The sequence below is a fragment of the Oxyura jamaicensis genome, chromosome 1 (assembly GCF_011077185.1).
Source record: "Oxyura jamaicensis isolate SHBP4307 breed ruddy duck chromosome 1, BPBGC_Ojam_1.0, whole genome shotgun sequence".
NCBI classification, from domain to species: domain Eukaryota; kingdom Metazoa; phylum Chordata; class Aves; order Anseriformes; family Anatidae; genus Oxyura; species Oxyura jamaicensis.
The window spans coordinates 184739835-184763468 of record NC_048893.1 but is presented as its reverse complement, the minus strand read 5'-3'; the positions used below and the strand labels follow the sequence as shown (position 1 = coordinate 184763468).

At 40.4% G+C, this 23634-nt stretch overlaps 1 protein-coding gene across 10 annotated transcripts in view; it reads right to left on the bottom strand.

Moving 5' to 3' along the window:
• Positions 1 to 2218: 2218 nt before the first annotated feature.
• The window catches only part of SPATA13 (spermatogenesis associated 13), a 148250-nt gene continuing 126834 nt past the window's right edge, over positions 2219 to 23634 (bottom strand). For 9 of the 10 annotated variants that reach the window (XM_035326180.1, XM_035326184.1, XM_035326197.1 and 6 more), the window contains 9 exons: positions 22523 to 22659; positions 21912 to 22091; positions 20686 to 20871; positions 17735 to 17914; positions 16769 to 17001; positions 13252 to 13381; positions 12166 to 12538; positions 7565 to 7639; positions 2219 to 6315 (listed from right to left, as the gene is read on the bottom strand). In XM_035326180.1, the coding sequence (XP_035182071.1) occupies positions 6134 to 6315; positions 7565 to 7639; positions 12166 to 12538; positions 13252 to 13381; positions 16769 to 17001; positions 17735 to 17914; positions 20686 to 20871; positions 21912 to 22091; positions 22523 to 22659 (1676 nt within the window). In that variant the 3' untranslated portion in view covers positions 2219 to 6133. Of the gene's footprint in view, positions 6316 to 7564; positions 7640 to 12165; positions 12539 to 13251; positions 13382 to 16768; positions 17002 to 17734; positions 17915 to 20685; positions 20872 to 21911; positions 22092 to 22522; positions 22710 to 23634 lie in introns of all 10 variants that reach the window. The other variant, XM_035326235.1, reaches the window with a different exon arrangement.

Here is a 23634-nt window from a genome sequence, read left to right as displayed (position 1 = left end):
TTGCATCTGAATGGCAGGAATAGTGGCATTTTATTTTAGTTTGATAGCTGTGCTAATTACCTTTGTTAGGAGCTGACCATGGCAGTAATGACCATGAGATAAGTGGTTACTGAGTGAAGCTGTATCCAGCCATATTATCAGAGCATCTTTCAGATATTTCTTCAGTCCTTCATGAGCAGGTATCTCCCAAGTGTGGGGTACGCTTATTAGTACAGGCCAATGCTAACTGTTCCTAGCTAATTTGCCTACTGAAAGTTTGCCTCGGTGTACATATTGTGCCTTCTGCCTTATTTGCTGTGTCCCAGAAACAAGGAGGAATTAGCAGTGTCCCTGGTTCTGTCAGCAAAGTCCCTTAGGAGCACCTGGAGCTCTTCCTTCCTCCTGAAACAGGTTTACCTTTCCAAAAATCACTAGGAGAAATAGTCAACAAATCCCACATCATCCTGGGTTTCTCTTCTCAGTGAAACAGCCCTTGAAAGGCAGCGGTGCCCCTTTTCTCTCCCCTTTTGAACACTGCTGTCATCAGACTCCGGTGGTGCCGATGTGTTTCAACCTCTTCTTGCCTGTGGAGCCATCCGTTGGCCCACTCTGAATGCCTAAAATACTAAAATAACTCACCCCAGAACAGAAAACATTGCCCAAACCTCCCGTAGGAAGATGCACAACTGAAACGTAAGGTGTGAAACGGGCACACGGGGAGGTGCCAAGGGCGTGGGTCACTTGTGTGGTGCTGCCCACCCTAAGTGCCAGCGGACGTTATCTGGGGATGCCACATGGAGTCTAAAGAGAGGTGTGTGTAGATACGTATAGGAACATATACTTCTCTATTTGAAAGGAGAACCTAAATATTTAATAATAGCAGCAGTAGGTGAGTTTCCAGCCTTATGTACTCACCTGGATGAAGAAAAGTCAGTCCTGGCTGCAGTGAACTAAAGCTAACACAGATGTAAGGTTAAAAAACACAAAAATGGAACAAAACCCTACCTATTTGTGCTTGCAGCTCGTACAGTTTGGATGTTTCCTCATGATTACACGTTCTGCAGCTAGTTAGGAGAGAATCACTGAGTTTTGAAGAATGTTCAGAAACACACTAAGTACTTGTGCACTTTCCTTACAGAATACGTGATATGCAGTTTTCCATGGATGACTTTTTCATTTTTACTTTGATACTGTAATGCAGAAAGGCCTGAATCCTCATCTTTGTTAGCAAGCACAGGTCATGTAAGACACTTTAGGAAAAACAATAACAAAAAAAAAAAATAGAAAAAAGATAAGCAGCGCTGTCCGTTTGTGCATGAACTAAAAGCTCTACCTGATAGATCAGCTCTTGAAGAACTTAAAAGCATTGTCTACAGAAATGTGAAATAAAATGCACGTGAAGTAAAATACAACGTGAAATAAAATGCAGAAGTGAGGTCACCAAGACCAGACGAATAGTTTAAGTTGGAAGGGACCACTAAGTTGGGAGTCACCTGGTCCAACCCATGGGCTTAAGGAAGCCTCCTGGCCGTGACATTGTACTCCAGTGTTTGCTCAAGGTGTATTTTTGATTCATCCAACCTCATTAAGTGTTCACTGTGCCTTTCATTTTGATATCTGAGCACTCAACACCAAACCTGCACAGCAATGGCACTTGGAGGCCTGGGAAACTCCCAGCTGTGAGGTGAACCAAGAAACAGAGATAAAAGCATGGACATTGACAGGAGGGAGAATCTGTCAGCAAGCCCAATCCAACTATTCTGCCAGCATTTGAGCTCATAAAAACATTTCTTTGTGAAAAGATTCCAGCAAACTAGGTTATTGTGTTGAAGTTACCGTGTCTCAGTGAAACATAAATGTTTAGCAGAGCCTTGAGCAGGAGGGACTTTTCTCCACCAGCCAGAGCAGTGAACTGAACCTCCAACTTTTACTTCCAAGGGCACTTTAGAAGAGGACTGCTAGGACAAGGTAAAGCACAATGAGAATAGCTGCATGAGAATTGCTGGGACAGTAACAAGGATGGGCTTTGCCTCAATATTAAAGAGTTCAACCCTGGAATGGAGTTCAGTAGTTTGCTAAAATGGATTTGTGCTGGGAGGTACGGTAACTGTTACTGGGAAATCAACAGAAGATGGTGTAACTTTTTTTTTTCTTTTTACAATAATAAAATAAAGATGATAGTTGAGGCATATTTGCCTCACAGAAGAGACTTTGTAGACAAAAAAAATTCAACACTTTAAAAACTGTACAATAAAGTTTTATAAGACACAGCTGAGGAACTTCAGCTGTAAATTATTTAATTAAAACATGTACAATAAGAGAAAAATAATGGGAATGTAAGTTTGTACGTATTTCCAGAAAATAGATTCATTTGACAATGTTCCAAGAGTAAATAAATCTTGTAATGCAATTACTTCAGAACAAATACACATCAAGTTACTGCAGTCCTATACATAGTGTTTCAGCCGTCAACAGCCAATTCATCCGCTCTGTAGCCAGGACACTTGATTTACAACGTGTAACAGCACACAGATGGTAAGATACACAAAGCAATGTATGTAAGATAAAATGTTACAAAACACTTGTCAAAATAAAATACATATGCAAGTCATCCCTAGTATTTACAACCAATTGTTTTAAATTAGAGATCATTCAGAAAGCATCTCCTACAAACAAATGCCACATACAGAAAAAAAAAAAAAAGCAGAAAGGCAGTCAAAGAAAGATACTGTGTTAGTTATGGCTAAAGACCTTTGGCTCCAAAACTCTGTTATAATTATTTTCAAAAGACAACTAAAATGTGGAACATTTGAGTAGTCTGACTTTGAACTCCTTTATTACACTGACCACTAAAACTCAATATGAAATTTAGCATGGCAAGAGCCACTTGTAAAACAATCTTATTATTTTATACATCAAATGCTCTGAGTTAGATGCAATTATGGTTTGGCATTCTCCTAACTCAGTGGGAACACATTTGAGGACAATTATATTTTACTGCATCTCATGCAAAAAGTCTGAGGTTTTCTGCTCAGCAGGCCATCAAGAAGGCTCTGGCTGTGCTTTAGCTAAACGAGGCACAAATACGCTTAGTAGTTGCCCTAGAATATTTTACAGTAACTTAAAGCATGCACAAGTGAGAGGAAAAGACACCTTTTGAAAAGTTTTGTCATCAGGAGGATCAGGACTTTCAAGTTCTGCTAAAGGGAAGGGGTGCTAGAATACAAACTTTAAAATTTTATTTGCAACTCTTTTCCCCGGAGACTCTGAAGTCAGGCCGATCCCCAAGAAAATATCTGCCTTAATTGTCAGATAATTTGTGTGTTTTCATTTAATTATAATTTGATTAAAAGATTATGGTGTAGTCTAAAATTTGACTATTCTTACCATATTTTATCAGTCTTTCTGCATAGCCAGCACATTCCTATACCAATAAGCACATAGCCCAATAAAATGCATATTGTGTCGGCATCCTCGATCTATTGAATATCAGATTGCAAAGAAAGACACAGAGAATATTACAAAACAACCACATCTATATGTAGGGCCCTGTATATAAAACTGTCCTGAGTAATCTGCAACATGAAACATTTGCTTTTTCTCTCTCTGAAATTAAGTTCTCTTGGAGAAAAAAACCTGCTGCATCCAAAACCATAGGCAAACATTTCTGTTCGTTTTTAGGGCTAAGGCACCAGCACTACATGGGAAGAGCCTTTATGGGCACTGACATGTCAGAAGATACATCTCAAAATCTTGTTTTTCTAAGACAAGTATGTAAGTAAGTGTGGATCTCAATAATATCTTCAGGACAAGCTGGGCAAGCTTCTGGGTGTGCACTACAATACAACTTTTTTTTAAAATCTAAAACAAATTTTTCAAAATGGGATTATAAAAAAAAAAAAAAAAAAAAAAAAGTCTCCACTTCCATGGTATGTGCACCACTTTGGCTTGCAGGCCTGAACATGGCAAGTACCCACAAAAATGGGTATATAAGAAACACAAACGGGTTGCTCATTTCAGTGGAAGAGCATGGATCCGTGCCTGCATTTGGAAGTCTGTTTCTTCTGTTTAAATTGAGTATTCGGAATTAGCTTTTAAAAAAAAGTCTGAAAGGAGATGGCTTGTTTTATACATGAAAAGGAAAACAAAACCCAGACAGCTCTTTTTCGCTAACTTTCCTGTGCAGTTTCTTTAAGCTGAGTCATTGAAAATGTCAGTGCGTATTTCCAGTTCTTAGTTGTTTCAGGTCATCTTCCATCTCTATGGAAAAGCACAAGCAATGAAGTTCACTACGCAGTGAACGATTTGGCTGAGCATCACCAGACTTTGCATTATTGCTGAGCTATATACACAAGGCATTTGAAATGTACAGTTGTCAAAAATGTCATTCAAAATCGAAACTACAAACCTGGGCTTTGCAGAAGTTGCCACAAAGTTATTAAATCACAAAATCATCAGGCTAGTGGGCTTCACAACACTGACGATAAATAAAAATAGAGAGGTAACAATAGTAGTAGGAACAAATACATGTTAAAAATAAGGCTTTTTTTACATTGTTTTTAAGATGCCTGGCCTCTAGCCCATTGTTTGTTCTTCATATATTACAGATTCATAACAAAGCTGATTGTGTCCCTTGTCAAGAGAATACTCTTGGATCTATCCTTATCATTTAATAATGCCCCTAATCAGCAGCATAGGATATCTGAAAGACATTCATAACAAATCAGTTCTGAAACATATGGAGTTTTTCTTTCCTTCCGTATTACCGGCAGTTTTGTCACCCTTAGTGAGTTATCAAGCAGAAATGATCAGTGCTGAAAATATTGAGATCCTGCTTTCTTCTTGGTGGCATTTCAGAAGTTAGTCTACCAAATCAACTTCATGTCATGGGCCAATTATTTCGATGTAGATCAGGTATTGCCGATGCTGACCAGAGCTGACCTTGCTCAAGTCAGGTCCTTCCCCTTCCAACACAGACTGATGATTTTGACACAAAAATCCATCTCAGGTCCACACAGTTTTTCTGTCCCTCCCAGTAAGAACTTCTCTCTCTCAGTGAAGAAATAATTGGTCACAACCCACTGTTGATTGCCTGTGTAGAAGAGTCATGGATCCAGACTGCTTCAAGAACTTAATGGAAATATTTACATTACCATTCATCCATTTTCTAAGTGAAGCTATATGAATAAAGAGTACAAAGCGTGAGAACTATGCAACACAGACAGCAGTCAGCGGTCAGATCGTTCTGTCTCAACTCTTTGTACATTCACATTATCTCCAATTAAAAAAAAATAAAAAATACTTTTTTTCACAGAGAAATAAGCATTTTGGAAATATAAAGAAGCGTCTCCCAGGCTAAGAGGTGAGCAAAAAGTGATATAAAAGCTCTATACTGAAGAGCATACATGCAAGCAGTACATTGCTCTGACTGAAAGAAAACAGAGATGCCCTTGGCTCCTCTTGTTTCCACTTGTATGCAAGAAATGCACACATCGTTGTAGTCCATTTTGCACTCTGTCCATGTTTCTACATGACAGAATAAAATTTCCCCGTTCCAATCTGGAATATGATAAGGCCTTGTGGGATGTTCTCCTGCCATTTGGCAATTTAACAGAAAAAGACAGGAAGGGTTAGGGTCCACCAAATTCTGCATCAGTGTGCTAATCATATGGGATCTGTCCACCTGATTTTAGCGAGTAACCCCTGCCCAGTTCTCCAAAAGGAGAAAACTCTGCCAAGATTCCTTGCTGACATACCCTTAAAGAAAAACTCCTCCCTATCCTAAATTTGGCCATCAGTATAAGATTAAGAAAAATGAAATGTTACAGTGACCTGCATGATTCCATCATTACTTCCACCTAACTAAGAAACAGATCCAATACTGCTGCTTTAGAGTAACAGCACGTTGTCTTTGTCAGAAGGGGAACCACTCTTCATCAGCAATGCTGACACCTGGCAACATTTACTTCAGAGCAGTGCTGAGGAACTTCATTCTTCTTCTAGACAAAGGTGGTACTTCTGGCTCAAGGGAGCCTAAGGTTTTTCCTCCAAAACTGGAGATTCTCTGAGCTCAAATAAGCTTAACTGTGTCTCCAAGGGCCTTCCTTGGAATAAGTCTCCCCCATGCTAGTGTCCTTCCCAGGCCCCTGGCCTCTCACTTTTTGAACGGGGTGAGCTTGTTGAAGGTGTGCCAGAAGAGGGATGGTTTCCGCTTGGGTTCTGCCAGGGCAAAGACCTGCTGCTGTGGGATGCTGGTAGGCACGGTGATGTGGCGCTGATGGATGGGATGCAAGCTTTGGTGTGGTGGAGGCATAGGACACCCGTTATAGCTTACACCTGCAACAGGAAGGATTTAAGAAAGCGTATGAGACAGCTAGCATAGTGACCAGTATGGGGGGAAATTCAGCATGGCAGCATGGAACAAAGCCAATAGTCAGTAAAGCCAGAATAAATTTTGCCATCATATTGGATGAAAGTGCTACTAGATATTACCTTTTCTGCCATTACACTTTTCAATTGCTGCACTGATTTGTCTTAAGAAGAGAATAACACCAGTACAAATAACATTACAAAATTACCAAAAAATAGGTAGCAATTTTACAAAGCCTGACAACTTTGCTTGCAAGCGTAAATTTTGACATTTCAAAGGAGAAACATTTTTTAAAGTACATACTCTTACTGTAGTCATTTCTAGGATAAGGCTGGGTAACATACTTCTGCCAATGAAAGTGCGTTTCTTCAATTTGGAAAATATTTCTCCAGGCTAATATTCTTAGACTTTGACCTTGGATATTCTGAACAGAATCTACTGATCACAATTTTTAGCCACTCCCCTGATAATCCAGACAGCTTTTCACAGATATGCTGTGATTGCAAAAGAGAAAATGCTTTAACAGCATTAATCCCAGGGAGCAGGGACAAATTAACTCCTTTACTCCTAAATCCTGACTTGGTCTGTTACCACTTCTATTTATTCTCTCACCACCCCAGACGTTACCCAAATTTGACTTAAAGATGGAAAGACAAAATTGCATGTTTTCTGAGAGAGAAAACAAATAAGAAAGGTTTCCAGAAAAACAAGTTTCTAGCCCATCACTGTGCACTTCTATCAAATTAGCAAGAAAGGATAGGAAGCCATTTTGAGCGTGTTACCATGCATTCGGCAACATGCGGTTAGCAGAAAGTACATGAGTGTTTGAAACAGAAAGCAAAAGCATGGTATTATTAAAGAAGAACAAGCTGTCTGAGTAAAAGCAAAGGAAGGAAACAGTAACCCTCATTTTGAATTTAATCTCTGCGAGCACTTTCTTACAGCCTTAAATATAACACTTGCTGTGCCTATTGTGTTTCTTCTCCAGCAAAGAGGTAATACTGAGCTGCTGTCTGCAGGAGACTGGGAAGCTCATTTTGTAGACAGTTTACAAAGGTATTTGAATTTGAAATATGGGCTAATGTAAATAATTTGAATACCATGTAAACCCAAGACAAAATTTTAAAAGATTCAGAAACTCAACCATTGCACTTTTCCCCAGTACTAAACACACTGGAATAAAATAGGAGTGTGAAGCTATTCTTAAATACTCACCTTTCATTTTTCCATGCCTTGACTTACGGGCATTCTGCATGGCTTGTTTCTTCTGGTTTTCTGAGATTTCCATTCCTATACCAAAGAGTAAATTAGGGCAATGGTATAAAAATATTTTAATCTAATGTTTGATTACATTAAATCAAAACTAATAGGTAAACTGTTTTAACCATTTTTTAGTAAAATCTTAACTTTGGTAATGCTAAGTAAATCCTTGGGTAAATCTTAACCCAAAGTTTTTAGACTTATGTTTTACTTCACCATGTAAATTTAAACAGCGTTTCATTGGGATAAGAATAAGAACGTGAATTTTCCAGTAAATAACTGGGAAAAGCTTGCTTTACAGTTCCATAAATGGCAGTCACTAAGTGCACAAAAAAATCTTTCTACAGATAACTCTAGATAACTACAGATAGGAAAAAAAAAGAAAAAGTAAATCAACATTTCTGAAAGCTACAAGCCAAGCAGCACTAGATCGCAAATACAGATTCTGTTTCTTTTTTCAGGCAATCTGAGCTAACTTGGGGGTAACGAACTGAAGTCACTGGTACTGTAGTAGTGCAAAATTGGTCCGACTCAACGCCTAATACCTTCATGTTGGAAATACCCAGTCTTATGGCAAACTTTGTATATTCTGTAAGGGGATGCTACCCACTTTCTGTCCACCTTCTCATTGCTTCACCCTCTGTGTTAAATGTATGCATTTGCTGATCCACATAGAATTAAAGATTTGATTTTAAAAGCTGGAAAAGCTTTCTGTGCACTGAACAAACTCCATGGTATTATCTCACATTGGTCTTCATAAACTCTGTACTTTTGTCTGGCATAAAGCAAAAATTGTTACAACTACTTTGCACAATCCTTGAGCGAACAAGATACCAGGTGGACATTATCTTATTTATGGCGTGCCCTGTGTATGCCAAGGAACTGCCGTTAGCAGCACAGACATAGCAGAAGGCTGCAGAGGGCAGCATTCCCTCATCCCAGAGGACTCAGCATCACATCCTCTGCCAGACACCAAAGCAGGCTGTGATGTGGTCGTGGCTGCAATCAGACTGGGGCTGGATCCCACACTGGTTTCTCAAGTACTTGTTTGCATACTTGCATGACTTATATGATGCTATAGTGTGTGGCCAACCCTATGCTGTATACTACCGCGTGACAAATACGACTGATCCGTGCTGAGTACAGAGAAGGCAGACATCTGCTAGGAAAGGTAGCCAAGTGTCTGGTGTCATCTGGAGCCCATGCACAGGCACTCTACTTTCCTCTCCCTGTGTAGAAGACACTGGCAATATATGGATCTGTTTTGTTAGCACAAGCAGACAACAGGGTGCATATGCTGTCACTCACTTCACCCACATGCACACGAAGAGCACAAAAACTGCAACTCAAAAGCAGAATAAAGCAGATGATTTGGTTCTATTTTGCATTTGCCTGCATATCTCTCTACTTTTAAAATTCCCTTTACTTTTTTAACATGAATTTATGAAGAAGTTACTACAAATGATAGAACCACAGAATGGCTCGGGTTGGAAGGGACCTTAAAGATCACCCAGTCCCAACCCCCTGCCATGGGCAGGGACACCTCCCACCAGACCAGGCTGCCCAAAGCCCCATCCAGCCTGGCCTTGAGCACCTCCAGGGATGGGGCATCCACAGCTTCTCTGGGCAGCCTGTGCCAGGGGCACACGACCCTCTGAGGAAAGAATTTCCTCCTTATAGCTAATCTAAATCAGCCTATTAACTTAAAATACAACAGCATGTAGCCATAATTTTGGGGTAGCAGAAGTTTCTTTTATTTTATTCTGTGATTCTTTCCTTTATAGAAACAAAGAAACGGACAAAAGAAATGAAAGCAGTTTCATCAGCACACATCAGAGCACTGTCGCAGGGTTACTATTAGTGGTTTGGAAAAGGATTTTCTGGCTGTGGCCTTTTCTTCACATGCATTCATAAAAGCTAAGAAAAGCCAGTTATGGTTTGGGAGACAATGACCTGACCAAAGTGTTTTTGAAAATAGAAGTAAAATGCCATTTGAAGAGTATGTATTTGTTCTCAGAGTGGTTAGATTAGAGGCTTTATGCAAACTCCAGCAAGATAGCTTACAAAATCAACAAGATAAATTTAAACCTGAGGTTGAGAATACTGGAACTTTTCCACTGGTTTTGGCTAAAGGAAATGTTCAATTATGCCAAAAAGAAGAAATTATGGAAAAAAAGCAGTCTTCTGGGTAGAGAACTGGTTCAAGACACCTTTGCCAAAATAGGCACTACTATATCTGAATAATGAATATAATTTGAAAAGCCACTTTCCAGCAGGATGTATGTTACACGGGCAGAAAAGGCTGCACATGCACATGCCTTAACCGTATTGCAGTCAGTGCCTTAAGAACAGAAGCACTGTGGACCCTCCCTTGCAATCTTTGCTCTCAGCACCATGGAGATTTGTGACCTTGCCCTAAGTAAGGGTTAGTGCTACAGTGACAAATCTCATCCTTATCACTGCCACCACTGGTGAATGGTTGTCCCTTTTGAGTGTCATATCTTGATTCTCCTGAGTTCCCCTGTAGAATCTCATGAGATCCCAGTAGAATAATGACATTTATGACTGCAGCTGCTACACCTCTGCAGTTTCCCCATGCTTGGGGTTTTCTGGAAGCGTGGCCTTTCAGGAACAGAATGGTAACACTCCACTGCTGCACAAGACAGACCTTCTGCTGCTACCAGCAAGCACTGGTGTGAACCTTAGAGGCATCCCAACACACAGCATTCAGCCTCATCAACATACTTGCCCAGTGCTCCATAAAAAAATACACTGCAGGAAGAGGTGTAGATAAAGATTTGAAGAGCTCAGGAGCATCCCTCAGAAGGAATGGGAATAAAAAATGCTTACATTTTAACTTCTCTTGCTCGGCCCTCTTCACAAAAGGGCAAGAGCTATGATTTATTCAGTACTGACTGATCACATTGTATGCTGGAGCTGAGGTTTTTAATAACTTTGTTAAAAGAGGGATTGTTTGGACATCATCTCTGTGTTACCTTCAAATCACCTCCTCCCTTGTGCAATATCCACATTATTTTGAAGTTCCATTTAGGTGAACTGGTAAAGGCAGCCAACACACTCCCCCATGAGCACAAGATGTGTGAACAAGCTCTACACAGAGCAACTCATGAAAGCCATCTGTGTTGTGCCCGACAGGACCATAATATGATACAGGGCCTGGAGCATCTTCCCTATGATAAAAGGCTGAGAGACCTGGGTCTGTTCAGCCTTGAGAAGAGAAAATTGAGGGGATCTTATCAATGTTTACAAATACCTTAAGTGTGGGAGACAGAGGGATTTGGCCAACCTCTTTTCAGTGTTTTGTGGGGACAGGACAAGGGGCAATGGCCACACAATGGAGCACAGGAAGTTCTGCCTCAACATGCAGAAGAACTTCTTCATGGTGAGGGTGACAGAGCACTGGAACAGGCTGCCCAGGGGGGTTGTGGAGTCTCCTTGTCTGGAGATATTCAAGGCCCGTCTGGACGCCTACCTGGGCAGCCTGCTCTAAGGAACCTGCTTTGGCAGGGGGGTTGGACCCAATGATCTCTGGAGGTCCCTTCCAACCCCTACAGTTCTGTGATTCTGTGATAATGTCACACCCTGATGTTCAGCGCAGGAGAAGTTTGTTTTAAGCTGTTTGGGGAAAGTTAAGCTGTGCTGCTTCATTACTTGGTCTGGAGTCAAGGTGATTGGGGTTAATTGCAGCAGTTGGTGCAATGGGAAAGAGTTAAAATTGGTTTTAGAATATGAATTGGGAAACTAGAAAGTGTTTTCTTTAGCTTGTAGATGGACCATCTACAATAGATTTGGAGGAGATCTTATTTTTGTCATTGTTACAACAGTATCAAACAGAAGAAATCCTCTATGATTAAAGGGTTTATGTTTGCAACCTAAGGTTTATTCCTGTCTTCCTATTCTTGTGACCAGATGTTTTGAGTGAAATTGGAATATGAGATTTAGCATCTTGTTTAACTTCTTCTAAGAATTTCTAAATTGTATCATCCACTTCAGTGCACTTCCAGCTCTAATCCACTGCCATCCACAGCCTGAAGAGCATTTCTTATGAATTATGCCACTCTCTTCCACATAAAGGTAATGTCATAATAAAAAGTACAAATCTACAACTATTGCTGCTTGGCTTTATAATACAGTGTCCTTTAAGAACCAATATTTGTGGCCAATAACTCATACATAGCTGCTGGGATTTTGGATGGATTTTTATTATTGATATCTTTGATATATTGATATCTTTGTGAGCTGCCTGTTGTCATATCCTATATATCACTGTACTCCACAATGCCCTAGAATGACACAGGTTACACTGTAACTTAGATACCCTTCTTAGCTGGTCTGAACCTTTGGCCCACAATGACAGGACAAACACACCTGAACAGGCTTTGCTTACACAGCTAAAAGCCATGTCAGGTAAGAAAGAGGCAACAGTCCCAGAAGGCAGAGTGCACATCTGCACAAAGCATAAAAAAGGAGTGGAAAACCAACAACATTCCCTTTTTGTTATTACCACCTTCTAGAGAGGAAATCCCTGCACTCACCCATTTCTTTGTCTTCTTGAACTCTTCTCCTTTCACTTTCGCATGCCTCCATCCATCTCTTTTTATCTTCTTGCTTTTTTGCACAGAACAAATGAATCTCTTCTGTTGCTCTGTTTATTATCTTAAAGGCATTCTTGACATTAATGTTAAAGTCTTTGTCTCTGCCATCTTCAGTGTCCACAAGTTCCATCTCATCCATGTCAATACGATCCTTATAATACAAGATGTCCCTCCTCAATAGGTCCTTCTTACAGAACACAAGTTGATGGTCAAAAAGGAAGAAAGTCCTCTGCTGGCTTTTGCCTTGCTTTGATATTTTGGTCAGTTCTCCTGAGTGGATGAGTTCCGAGCTTCTGGCTAACACATCTGGGCCCTAGGAAGAGATGTTATACATGCAGTAAGTAAATAATATTTCAAGATCTTACTATGTGCCTAACCAGTCTCATTTTACTAATCAAGTCTTAAATGTATTCAATTTTTTTGTACTTGTATTATTAGATTTGAAAATGCTACAGAATGTAAATAATCTCATACAGGCACACTCAATGAATGTGATTCTGCTCTGCTTTATTTCTGCATAAATATGGAGGACACTTACTAAAGTTGGTAAAGAGGGTTCTGATAAAACTACCAAAAATCCAAGTAAGATTCTACAGCACCAGCATTAAAATAAATAAATAAATAAATAAATAAATAAAAACCATTGGTGGAGTCACCATCCTGAGGGTGTTCAAGGAGAGGTTGGACATGGTGCTTGGGGACATGGTTTAGTGGGTGACGGTGGTGGCAGGGGGATGGTTGGACCAGATGATCTTGGAGGTCTTTTCCAACCTTAATGATTCTGCAATTCCTCTATTCCAGTATCATCTCAAAGATGTGTTCACATACTATGTGCTGTTCTTCCAGAGTCAAACAAGGTAATCAGTAACACAATCACTGCAAATGAAGCGACAGGACTTTTACCTGAGCAGTGACCAGTTGAAAAATAGACACTATAAACTACCTACTACGCAGAAAGATATACCCTGTAGAGGACACGAAGTACTGTACACAGCACCTTTGACCAGGAAAGGGTCAGGCACTTACCTCCCAGTCTACTATAGACACTTGCCAACGCGCTATCTTGTCTATGCTTTCCAATCTTCGTTTTCGCTCATTGATCAGGCATGCTACATTCTTCATAGCCTCATATGCAGCTTTTATGTCGTTATAATCACTGTGAAATGCAGGCATGTTTCAAAGATCACTTATGCAATAGGAAGGATGCAATCAGAAGCTGTGACATGGTGCTATTGGCCTGCATTACCTATTTATTGCTTTACTTAGAGTACTTAAATTAGAGACAGCTGATTCTCAGCTATCTTCGGGCTCATGCAGTAGTCAGTACAATTCAGTATACTGCTGTATTTTGTGCAGGAGCAAATTACTAAACTTGTAAGGAGGTTTCTTACTGAAAACAATGGTAAAAATCCCGTTCACCTCAGTGATTCACACAATTCACCCAAGCAAAATCTGCTTAGGATTTTATTGTGAAGGGCATCCGTTTAATCATGTTTAACAACTATATTTTCTCCTCGTTTCCAAAGGTCATGTCAACAAATGTGAACAGAGAACTTATACAGGCCAAAAAGATACCAAACAGCAACCTTGAATAGGGTGAACGAGAGACCCAAGAACATGAGCACCAAAGAGAAGAATTAAAGGAGACAATGATGTTAAAAAGCAACCCAATTTTATGGAACAAGTGCGCAAGAGCCAAGGCTATCACCTTCCCCTGCCTGCTCCAGGTGGAATGAGTCTCCTGTCCTTCTTCCACTGCCCTGCTTCCCTCCTTCTTTCCCTGAGTTCCTCACTTGCTTTTGACTGTACCCAGCCAGTGGGCAGATTCTGGTTCCCCTTTGTATAGCATCTCTCCCTCCTTCACCTTCCTCAAATGGAGTCTCTGAGAAGAGGGAAAGCAAGACTTATTTCTTGCCTTATGAGTCCCAGCTGTCTTCCCTCCTTTATCACAATGACTCTTGCAGAAAAGGGAGCCAGAGGTAGAAAACAGTATGAGCCAGAAATAAACCCTGCAAGGGGGTCAGCCTCACTGTCCTCTTTATCTGCTTCTGTCCTGGTTCCTATTTTCATCTGCCGCTGCTGATAGATGCACTTCCCCTCTACAGCTGCACATGGCTCTCCTCTCTCTGTTTATAGCTCTGGAAACCCTTTTCTGCCACGCTGTATACAAAAAGTGAGATTAACAATAACAGGATCCGTCTCATGTCAGAGAGATGTCCCGCAGGGTGACCACACGATAGCCACACTGCTACTCTTATCTCAGTTCCTCCTTTGTGGGTGTGTACGCTAGTCCTCACTTGTTGCATAAACTGTGGCCTTCACAGAAGGCTGTGCACATCTTCAGTCGTGCTACAAAAACAAACCAAAAAGCTCCGAAAGAATAAGCTGACTGGAGCTGTGCCAAGGCTCTGTACGAGCACAGGCAAGCACCTCTGGACACGAGGAGCACGGCTGTGTTTGCAGGCACCTCTGCCTGCTGGGTCACGGGTCAGGAGAGCGGCCACTGTGGGTGGAAGGTGGCAGGAGCTGTCTGACACTCCACCTACAGATTGAGTCACTCACTGAATAAGCTTTTGGAAATTAGCAGCCAGGAAACTGATATCTGTTTCAATTGTCACTGCAGGGCTTTCCATGGGGCTAGAGAAATGAACCCATGAACGTGAAATGTCCACATCCCTACGGTCCCTAGCAAAAATCCCATTGTTTCCAAGGGGAATTTTCTCAAGGTTAAAGAATTGCAGACTTTGGCCCACAAAGCATTGCCTCAGGCTGTGCCTGGACTTTGAACACAGGGGTCACAGTGGAACATTTTTCTTGCAGTTGTACCAGGTAAAAAGGCAGACATTTAAAGATAAAATCTTAATTTAGTCAAAGAGTTAATCAGCCATGGGATATACTAGGAAGGCTAATTACCTGCAACATCAGTTCTTACTTATCCCAGCAGAAAATCTAATGTCTGGACCTTTTTTTTTTTTGCAAACAAGTGCTTTGGAGGAATGGAAGAAAAATAAATGGCCCTTTCTAGTATGCAAGCTTCCTAGCAGACACCAAACAAAAAAGTATTTCTTGTGGGTTCAAAATAGAAGTGGTCACCTGGATTTCAGTTCAGGTTTGTACATTTCTGTGTTCTTTGTACATAGTCAATCCCGGTTGGTTTACCAGCTATAATTTACAATTGCAGGTAGTAAAAAACGATTCATTTCTTAAATTAACAAAAAATGCCAAGGAAAAAAAATAAATTCTCAGTTGCAGATGTTACAGTAACAATGTGCCCTGCACCCACTTTGAATAATACTTTTGGTTTTCTGGTCTACAGTAACACAGCATGTTTAACATCTGCAGATACCATATACATTCTACAGATTATTATATGTGTCACTTTAATGGAAGAATTATTTAATTAATTTATAATTTCTATTTACGGAGGAGCTGTTCTTTCACACTACATTTTCTGCCCCGTTAAGGTCTCCATCCAGGTTTATATTTTTCTCCAATTTTCATTATTTGCATTATTACAGTGAGTGGTACAGACCCAGCTTGGGAAGAGAGGTGAAAGGGAGCATTATGTTTAGGTCTAATGAAAACTTCAGTTTTGAGAGACTGGAATCTTTACAGTGAGGTGAAAAAACAACTGAACAGTAGTTCTAGCACATATTCAGAAAACCCAGTGAAGTAGCTAAGTAGCTTAGGTAGGAAGAAGTTTCCAAAGAGTGTAGGTGACAAGGATCCTCACAGAAAATTTTTATGGAACTGGTATGGCAATACTGATCCCCAAGTATTCTGTATTTATTTTGGGACAAGAAGTATTTGTCTTAAAGTTACTGAGAGATTTGGTGGAGTACACCCTACCTTTAGCAGAGTTTTTCATCAGAAGATCACAGCAAGGAATGCAAAAGTACCTTGGAAATCCCTGAATAACAATGTTTTGCTAACACTTTCTTTTAAAAAAATATTATAATTATTTGCTGTTTCCTTTCATTAATCATTCTCTCTTAGCTTTTTCCCTCTTGGTTCTCTTTGTGCTCCCAAAGTTTGTAACTACACTTTTTACTGGGTTCAAGAAACATTTTTTTCCATAACACCTTTCCTCTGCAGTATTTATTACTAATACATTTCAAAAAACATTACTTTCAAATTTGCTCAGATTGTGTCCTTGTTCTAAGGCCCTCTTTCTGTTTTCATTTGTCCACAACATTTATGCAGCTTCCCCCTTTCTTCTGTGGACTTCCTTCTTTTCTTTGACACACTGGCCTTTTTTCACTGTGATTTACAAATCCCTCCCTACATCCTATTTCAGCACCTTCCTCCTTTCCTTCTCCCTCTTTCCTCATTCTATCTTACACACTGACAGTCCCCTACGCTACGTTTCAGATACTGTTTTCATTAATATTGTTATGGTTCCAAGATGCCATCAGGAGCTCCCATCTATAGGGGTCACTGTGAGTTTTGTTCCTGATCTCAGGACCTGGTGCTGTGCCACCCAGAAGGCTTCAGTAATTACGTGTTATTACTGACTTAAGATTTGTCTTTTTAATTTTCTCACCTGTGCTCCTGAGTGGTATATTTGAGCAATTCTGCAAGCTGCAGAGGGTATTTGCAGATTTTCTGAACAGGCGTGAGAAGAAAACCATCAATGGCAATGTCAATCATCTGCTGGAGCAAGCGACAGGCCTCAAAGAAGTGACGGTATTTGCCCTGTTTCATTAGCTTGGAAAGTTCAATGCAGGCACTGGGATGATTGTTACAATATTCTGAATAAATAGCAAAGCCTTCTTGCTACAGACAAGAAAAAAAGAAAAAGAAAAAAAAAGTCAAAGCTTTAACTGAAGTATTTGACTATAACGAAGGAAGCACTTTTTAAATATACCTAATAATTATATTTATATCTAATAAATATATCTAATTACATCTAGTTATATTAATGAATCCATTTCCCATACAGTTTTGAAACTCAGTAACAACCAGCTTTGAAACTATATAGAAATCTAAGTTGTAACTATCGAAACTATGTACGTTCATTGTATAAACAGAGACAGAGGCCTCCATTCAGTCAGAATAATCAAGACCAGTACTTCAAGAAATACTTTTCTTTGGCAAATCTTGGAAATTAGGAGGCCTTGACAGCTATAGGTTTAGCAGGTGTCTATCATGAATTAAGACTTTCTCCCCACCACCTTCTATCCTGATTTTCTTTAGGAAGTTGTTGCATGCCTGACTAAGCAATCTGAAATTGTTGTAGATATTCCAACTCATTTCTGATCGCTACAGTTTTGAGAAGAAAACTTAAAATTGTGTACAATGATACATACTTGCTAAAGATAAGGAGAAATCTGAAACATTTAAATAATTATTTAACTTAGTTGTAAATAGTTTACATTCTAAAATGTTGCCTATACTTAGATTAGTATTTGATAGGCATTTGTCAGTAAAATCCCCTCCTAACACCATAACAGCATTTTCTTATCATGTTTTATTTGTTTCATAACTAAAATCAACTTTTGCAACATACATGTTGAAGAAAGCATGATCCTATCTCACTCAGATGAGGTTCTTCTTTGTTGTACTGTTTCTCAAGATCCTTCAGAAACTTTCTTTGGAATTTGTAAATATCCTCAATATTTCCAAAAATGGTGCTTAACTGGGCTGTGGTGAACATTCCTGTATGTTTGCGACACTGCCGAATATAACCCTAGAAATGAAACAAAACAACAAAAAAAACCTCTTTGATTTGAAGATACAAAACCAGATTCTACCCTGTAGCATCCTACTGAACTGGCAAAATCCTGCAATCTGCAAGCACAAGTGGTTTCCCAGCTACGCATAAATGACTGGACAAGCAATTTCAGATTTATGCCCAAATGGATTCTTCCAATGCAAATTCTGTCTCACAGTACAGTAAATCCATCAGGGAACCAGATACCTGCAGCATGGTAAAGCTCACTTGTGCCTTGTTATGACTGCCAGTGAAACTGGACAAAAAAAGCCTGGTGTGAAGCCCCATGCATCTACTGCTTCAGCTGCCATGCTTTTCTCTATTAATTCCTCTGTACTGTAACAGTCCTTCTCTAGAACAAACCCTGAAGCAATTAACATACAAACAATTTCTAAAATGGTGAAAGTACTGGCTCCTTGACCAGCACTAAGGTAGGGCCCAGTTTAAGACATAGAAGCACAATTAAGAATGTATTATAATACTGCCAGAATGCTACTGGTTGTTAAAATCCAGATAGTACCTGTAAGAAGGTAACAATACCAGGAAGACTCATGTAAAAATACGATCCCTTTTTCCCTTTTTTTTTCATTACTTGTAAGAACATCACATGGGTCCAATTCATTTGCATCCACTGCTAAGTAGATGCATAACCAAGTCCTTTATTTTGAAAATGCCCTCAAAGCAAACTCTACTCTGCTTTCAGTAACCAATATCAGATCCTATCAGCATCCACATAGTGAGCAGGCAAAGGTGAGGTCAGGGGCCTCTTACAGGCTCTAACACTCAGCAGCTGCCACCATGCAGAGATGGGAAGTCCTCAGGTACCTGCTCCACACAGCTGAGGGGGGAGAGGAGGATGCAGAACAGCAGCTGGTATCAAGTTTGTGCTCAGATTCCCTATCAGTAACAGTGCCTGGGTGCAGATGTGTCCAAAGGGTAACTGGTATGATGGGGGCTATGTGCCAGGCTCCTCCATTCAGCTACCTCCAGGTTTCTCCCAAATTACTCTGGGAGCAGACAGCTGCAAAAAGCCTGCAGCTGCTCCAGTGAGGTTTACCAGGAAGCATCCCTGAGCACTGCTGGCACTGGGATGAACCTTCTTGTTTCCTGCACAGCCATCTGCTCTGAGCACAGTTCAGTGGCTACACTGCATGCCAACCACCAGCATTAGGAGGATAACTCCAGCAAGGAGCAGGAGCCTCTGTGCAGCTCTTTAATGAACACAACTGGTTTTTCTGGGTATCTACCAGCTTCATCATTCTGACTGCACCAGCCCTAGTGATTCATTCCAGTGCAGGGCTGGCACATTTGCGTTATTATCTGCAGCAGCTTTTCTGGCTCAGTCCCAGTCCTACCCGAGTGTATTTTCAGCTCATGTCCTGCTTGTACCGCCCTACAAATTCACTCAGAGGAAAGCAAACCACCTCTACCCCACGTGCTGAGCACGCACCACCATTTCTCTACTTGGAAAATGTGCTTGCTGTTCTGTACTAAACTGAACTGAAGACGTATGTTTTTTTTTAAAAAAAGAGTTATAGAAGATATGTATTAGAGAGATTTAATCATTAATAGCAGTCTAAAAATTAATAGGTCAGTAAAATATGAAAGCTGTGTCCCAGAACCGAGCTAACCACGGCAGCAATGCAGCTGTGTGTACAAATTCCTCCCTCATCTTCTAGGCACCCAGTCAAACTTGATATAGTATGTAAATAGTGAATCCAAATGACAAAACTTTCATTTAATGATTAAAAAAAAAAATAGCCTGCCAACTAGCAACAATTTTTTGTCCTTTTGTCTTCCCATTTATCTTTCTTTAAACTGCACTAAAAAGGCCTGATCCACAAAGAGGAAGGAAGAAAGGAAGAAAAGGAAAAAGAAAAGGAAAATAAGAAAGAAAAAGAAAACAGAAAAAGAAAACAGAAGAAGAAACACAACGCTGTTGTCATGTCTACCTTGCTGTCCATGAAAGAATGTAGTGAGTGGCAGACTAAAGGATGACAACATGACAAATACAGAGAGAGAACCAGTAAACCAAGTATAGAAAGAATATTTTGATAGGTTGCTTAGCACCCATTCAGATGGTAAGCACAAGTACACGTCAAATACAGGTCAAATGCATCACAGTCCCCATCAGAAAAGGCAAATATCAGTGAAAACTATCAAGAAGCTTCTTCTTGACTGAGTGTGGTCTTCCAAGAAAGCTTGAATAAAAAGAAGGAAAAAACACTGTGTTCTTGCTATTTCACAGTTCAAACAAGCAAATTAGTTCTAGAACACCTTGAAAGACTTCATAGCTCCTAAGCATTCAACAAAAGTCTCTTTGCTGGAGAAAACAAAAAAAAACATCTCGCCCAGCAAACTTTCTCTTTGCATGCTACTTTCACAAAGTTTAGTCTCTGAACTGTACAGATTTTATTAATTAATGCAAGTTTTCTATCTAAATCAAGTGATAAAATGTTTCAAATAACCTAGACTTCCTCTCACTTATTTTTATGGAAATAGCAGTTAGACAAGTGAACTATTTTTTCCATGTCAAAAGTGGAATGTTTTTTATTTAAAAAGGAAGTGGTGCCTTGTGGCAGTCTGCAGAGAGGAAAACCTTATGAGGGCACAACCAGGTTCTGACTGGCAGCCTCAGAAGTGCAACTGGGAATATTATGACCTGTGAAAATACTCCAGTTCTCAACTTAGATAGGATGTTTTGTTGACACTAGGTCAGCAGAATGCCTTCAGGTTAAAGCATATACCTCACAGATGTCCTTGAGGTGCTTGATATAGACTCGTTCTGTGTTCATAATTTCCTGTATAACGTTGGTTCTCATCTGATCCTTGTTTTCAGCTATTTTCTGACGATGCTTGCTGATATCTGCATCTTGTTCTTCATCCTGGATACTACTACAATTTTCTGGCAGTTCTTCCTGATTGACTCGCAGCTGCAGCCAGAACAAACAAAGCAAACTAGAGTAAAACAGCCAATTTCTACAAGGCATGACAAGACTGTTACAAACTTCTTACAATTAAGAGAGGACATGTGACACAAATGTTCCCATTCCAGCCTTACAAGGGGGGGGTCCGCAACAGGATTTATCTCATTATACTCATTGGATATTCAAATAAAGTGCTGAGATTTGCCAAGTTGGATAAATAAATGGCTTTCTACTCCCATCATCTGAGAGATAATGTTGTGCTGCCTGTGTATTTTACAGACTTATTTCTCTCCCTTACTAACAGTTTATGTATTATTTTGGCCAACTCAGCTTATAAGCAAAAAATTCAAAAGTAGACAATTCATTCAGATACTTCTAAATAGTTTCCCTCTGCCCCAGCTCCCTGTCTGTACAATGTGGATAACAGCACCTCCTTTGTCCACTTTTGTCTGATTGCCCATTTTGGTTGAAGAACTAGCAATATTAAAAGCATGAACCACATCTTGCACTTTGCGTAGTACTGAATATGTTGTAGCCCAAGTTTCCTTACGGGCTCTCAAAAAGTAAAATAAATTGTGAAATATATTTCAATGTTATGTTATATCTGACTAAGGAGTTCAGACTCCTACAGAATTATGTGGTAATAAATTTTGCCTATTTCATGAAGAAATCCCTGCAGTAACAGAAGAGAGCAGCATATAGCATAGCTTTGCCCTGTCTCTCATACAGACTGCTGTGTCCTCTCTGTATACACTGATTGCTTCTGGCTGAGCTTCCTGCTGTCCTCATTTCTACTTGTGAAACTCCTTTGGTTACAAATGGGACACAAAAGAAGAAGTGAGAATAAAAGGTGTCAGGAGCTAGTGGTGTGATCGTCTACTGCTTTATAACTTGTGAAGTCATTAGGAGTTACACCACTGATGTTCAGATCCAAAAATGCTGATGTCCAGGCCCTTCATTCAGATTTAATGCCATGGTCATTGCTGCATTCCATTCTACTACAAGGAACCTTGCCTGACAATGGTGCAAAAACAACAGTTACTAACCCTGACAAAGCTAGCTGGAAACCAGGCTTCCTTGTCCTCAATTCTTCCCCACCACCAGTCTTTGTTGGAAGCTTCTAGGACTCTAATGACATCTCCAGCTTTGAATCCCAGCTCTTGATCATCCATAGTCACATGGTCCCAGAGGGCTTCTGCATGGACAATGCTGCCATCGCTTATCAGCTGAGATGGGAAGAGAAAGAGGATGTGAAGGACAAAGGATAAACAATGAACTATTTATAAATTCCTAAAAAGACCAAAGTATCTCACTAGAGTGCCCAATACCTTCTACAAGATGAAATTAAAATTTCTGGATTTTCAGAAACCCGTGTATATATTTATTAGAGCAAGAACGATTACAGTCCTGCTCCAGAGCAGTTATATAGCTAACAAGTTAGGCTCCCAACGAAGTGCTAGTCACCATGCTCTTCCCTTGGCATCTGCTCCAGGACTCTGTCAGAGGCAGGATGCCGCTGCTGCTGGATACTTCATCATGATGCCTGCAGTCATTACACTTTTTATTAATAAGAAACCTCAGGCCTGTGGAAAACATGCACTCCACCATAATAACAATGCAAAGATTCCCCACAGCAGATTGCAGCCCAGGATGTTACCTCATTAATGGCTAGCTGTTCCCCTCCAGGCTGCAGGTACCTCGGCGTGGCTTGGCAGAGTTCCTCATAACTGTAATCTTCCTCACTGCCATTGTCATCCACCAACGCTGAGGATTCGGTCCCACCATCTGCAGCAGCTAAAACAAAGGTGGAACAGCTGTTTGTGCAATCATTTTTATACAGGCGCCTATTCCAAAAACAAAACAATGTGAGAGGAATTGCTTAGGAGTTGCTTTTGTTGTTACAAATATAACAATAACAATGAAAGTGTAGGGTTCTCAGGAAAGCCACTTTTCTCTCATGAAATACTTTTTACTCTTCTTTGTAATTTTCTCATTTAACATGTGATAAAACAGAAATATTCTCTTTTGTGTGTGTTAAAAATAGAACTACAAACTTTTTTTTTTTTTAATGCAGAGGAAATGTAAAACAATCTGAACCAGAAGAGAGGTGTTGGTGCAGTTCCCCACAGCACAGACGTGAGAGCTCTTGTGGGCCGCTGCCAGCCCCCAGCTCTGTCACATCCCCCTGAACTGGGATTGACAGTCCCCCACTGGGACACAGTGGGATTGTAAGGGGTGGGCACCCCACGCCTTGTAAAGAAGCACAGGTCAGAGCTATGATGAGCTTCATCATGTCTATACAGCCACATAAGCCACCGAATATCATCAAATGAGAAGGACTGATGAGGGGAGCAGTAATACTGGACGACTTGGGTCCACACTGCCCAGTGCTAGACCCTTTTATACTAGGCTTGCCTTTCAAAGCCAGCTGTAACATCCAAACCAGATCCTGGGAGGAACTAATAACCATGAAGTGTTCATGGCCCAATGCTTGAGTGCACCCTCTGGTCCCCCTCAATTTATTCCTGAAGGTCTATTCCTACAGCTGACCCAAGCCACAAATGACCAGAGTGTCTGAAGATTGCACAGTGCTCAAAAATTCCAATCAAAAATAATATTCAGAATGTGCTGCTAGTGCTCAACTCCCTTTTCAATGGTTGTGGTGTCCCAGGTAAGCTCCCATACGGGCCGTGGACCAGCCAGCACAGCATCTCCCTTCCGAGGGGAAGGGACCTTTCGGCTGCATTCTTGAACCTGTCGCTTCCACCC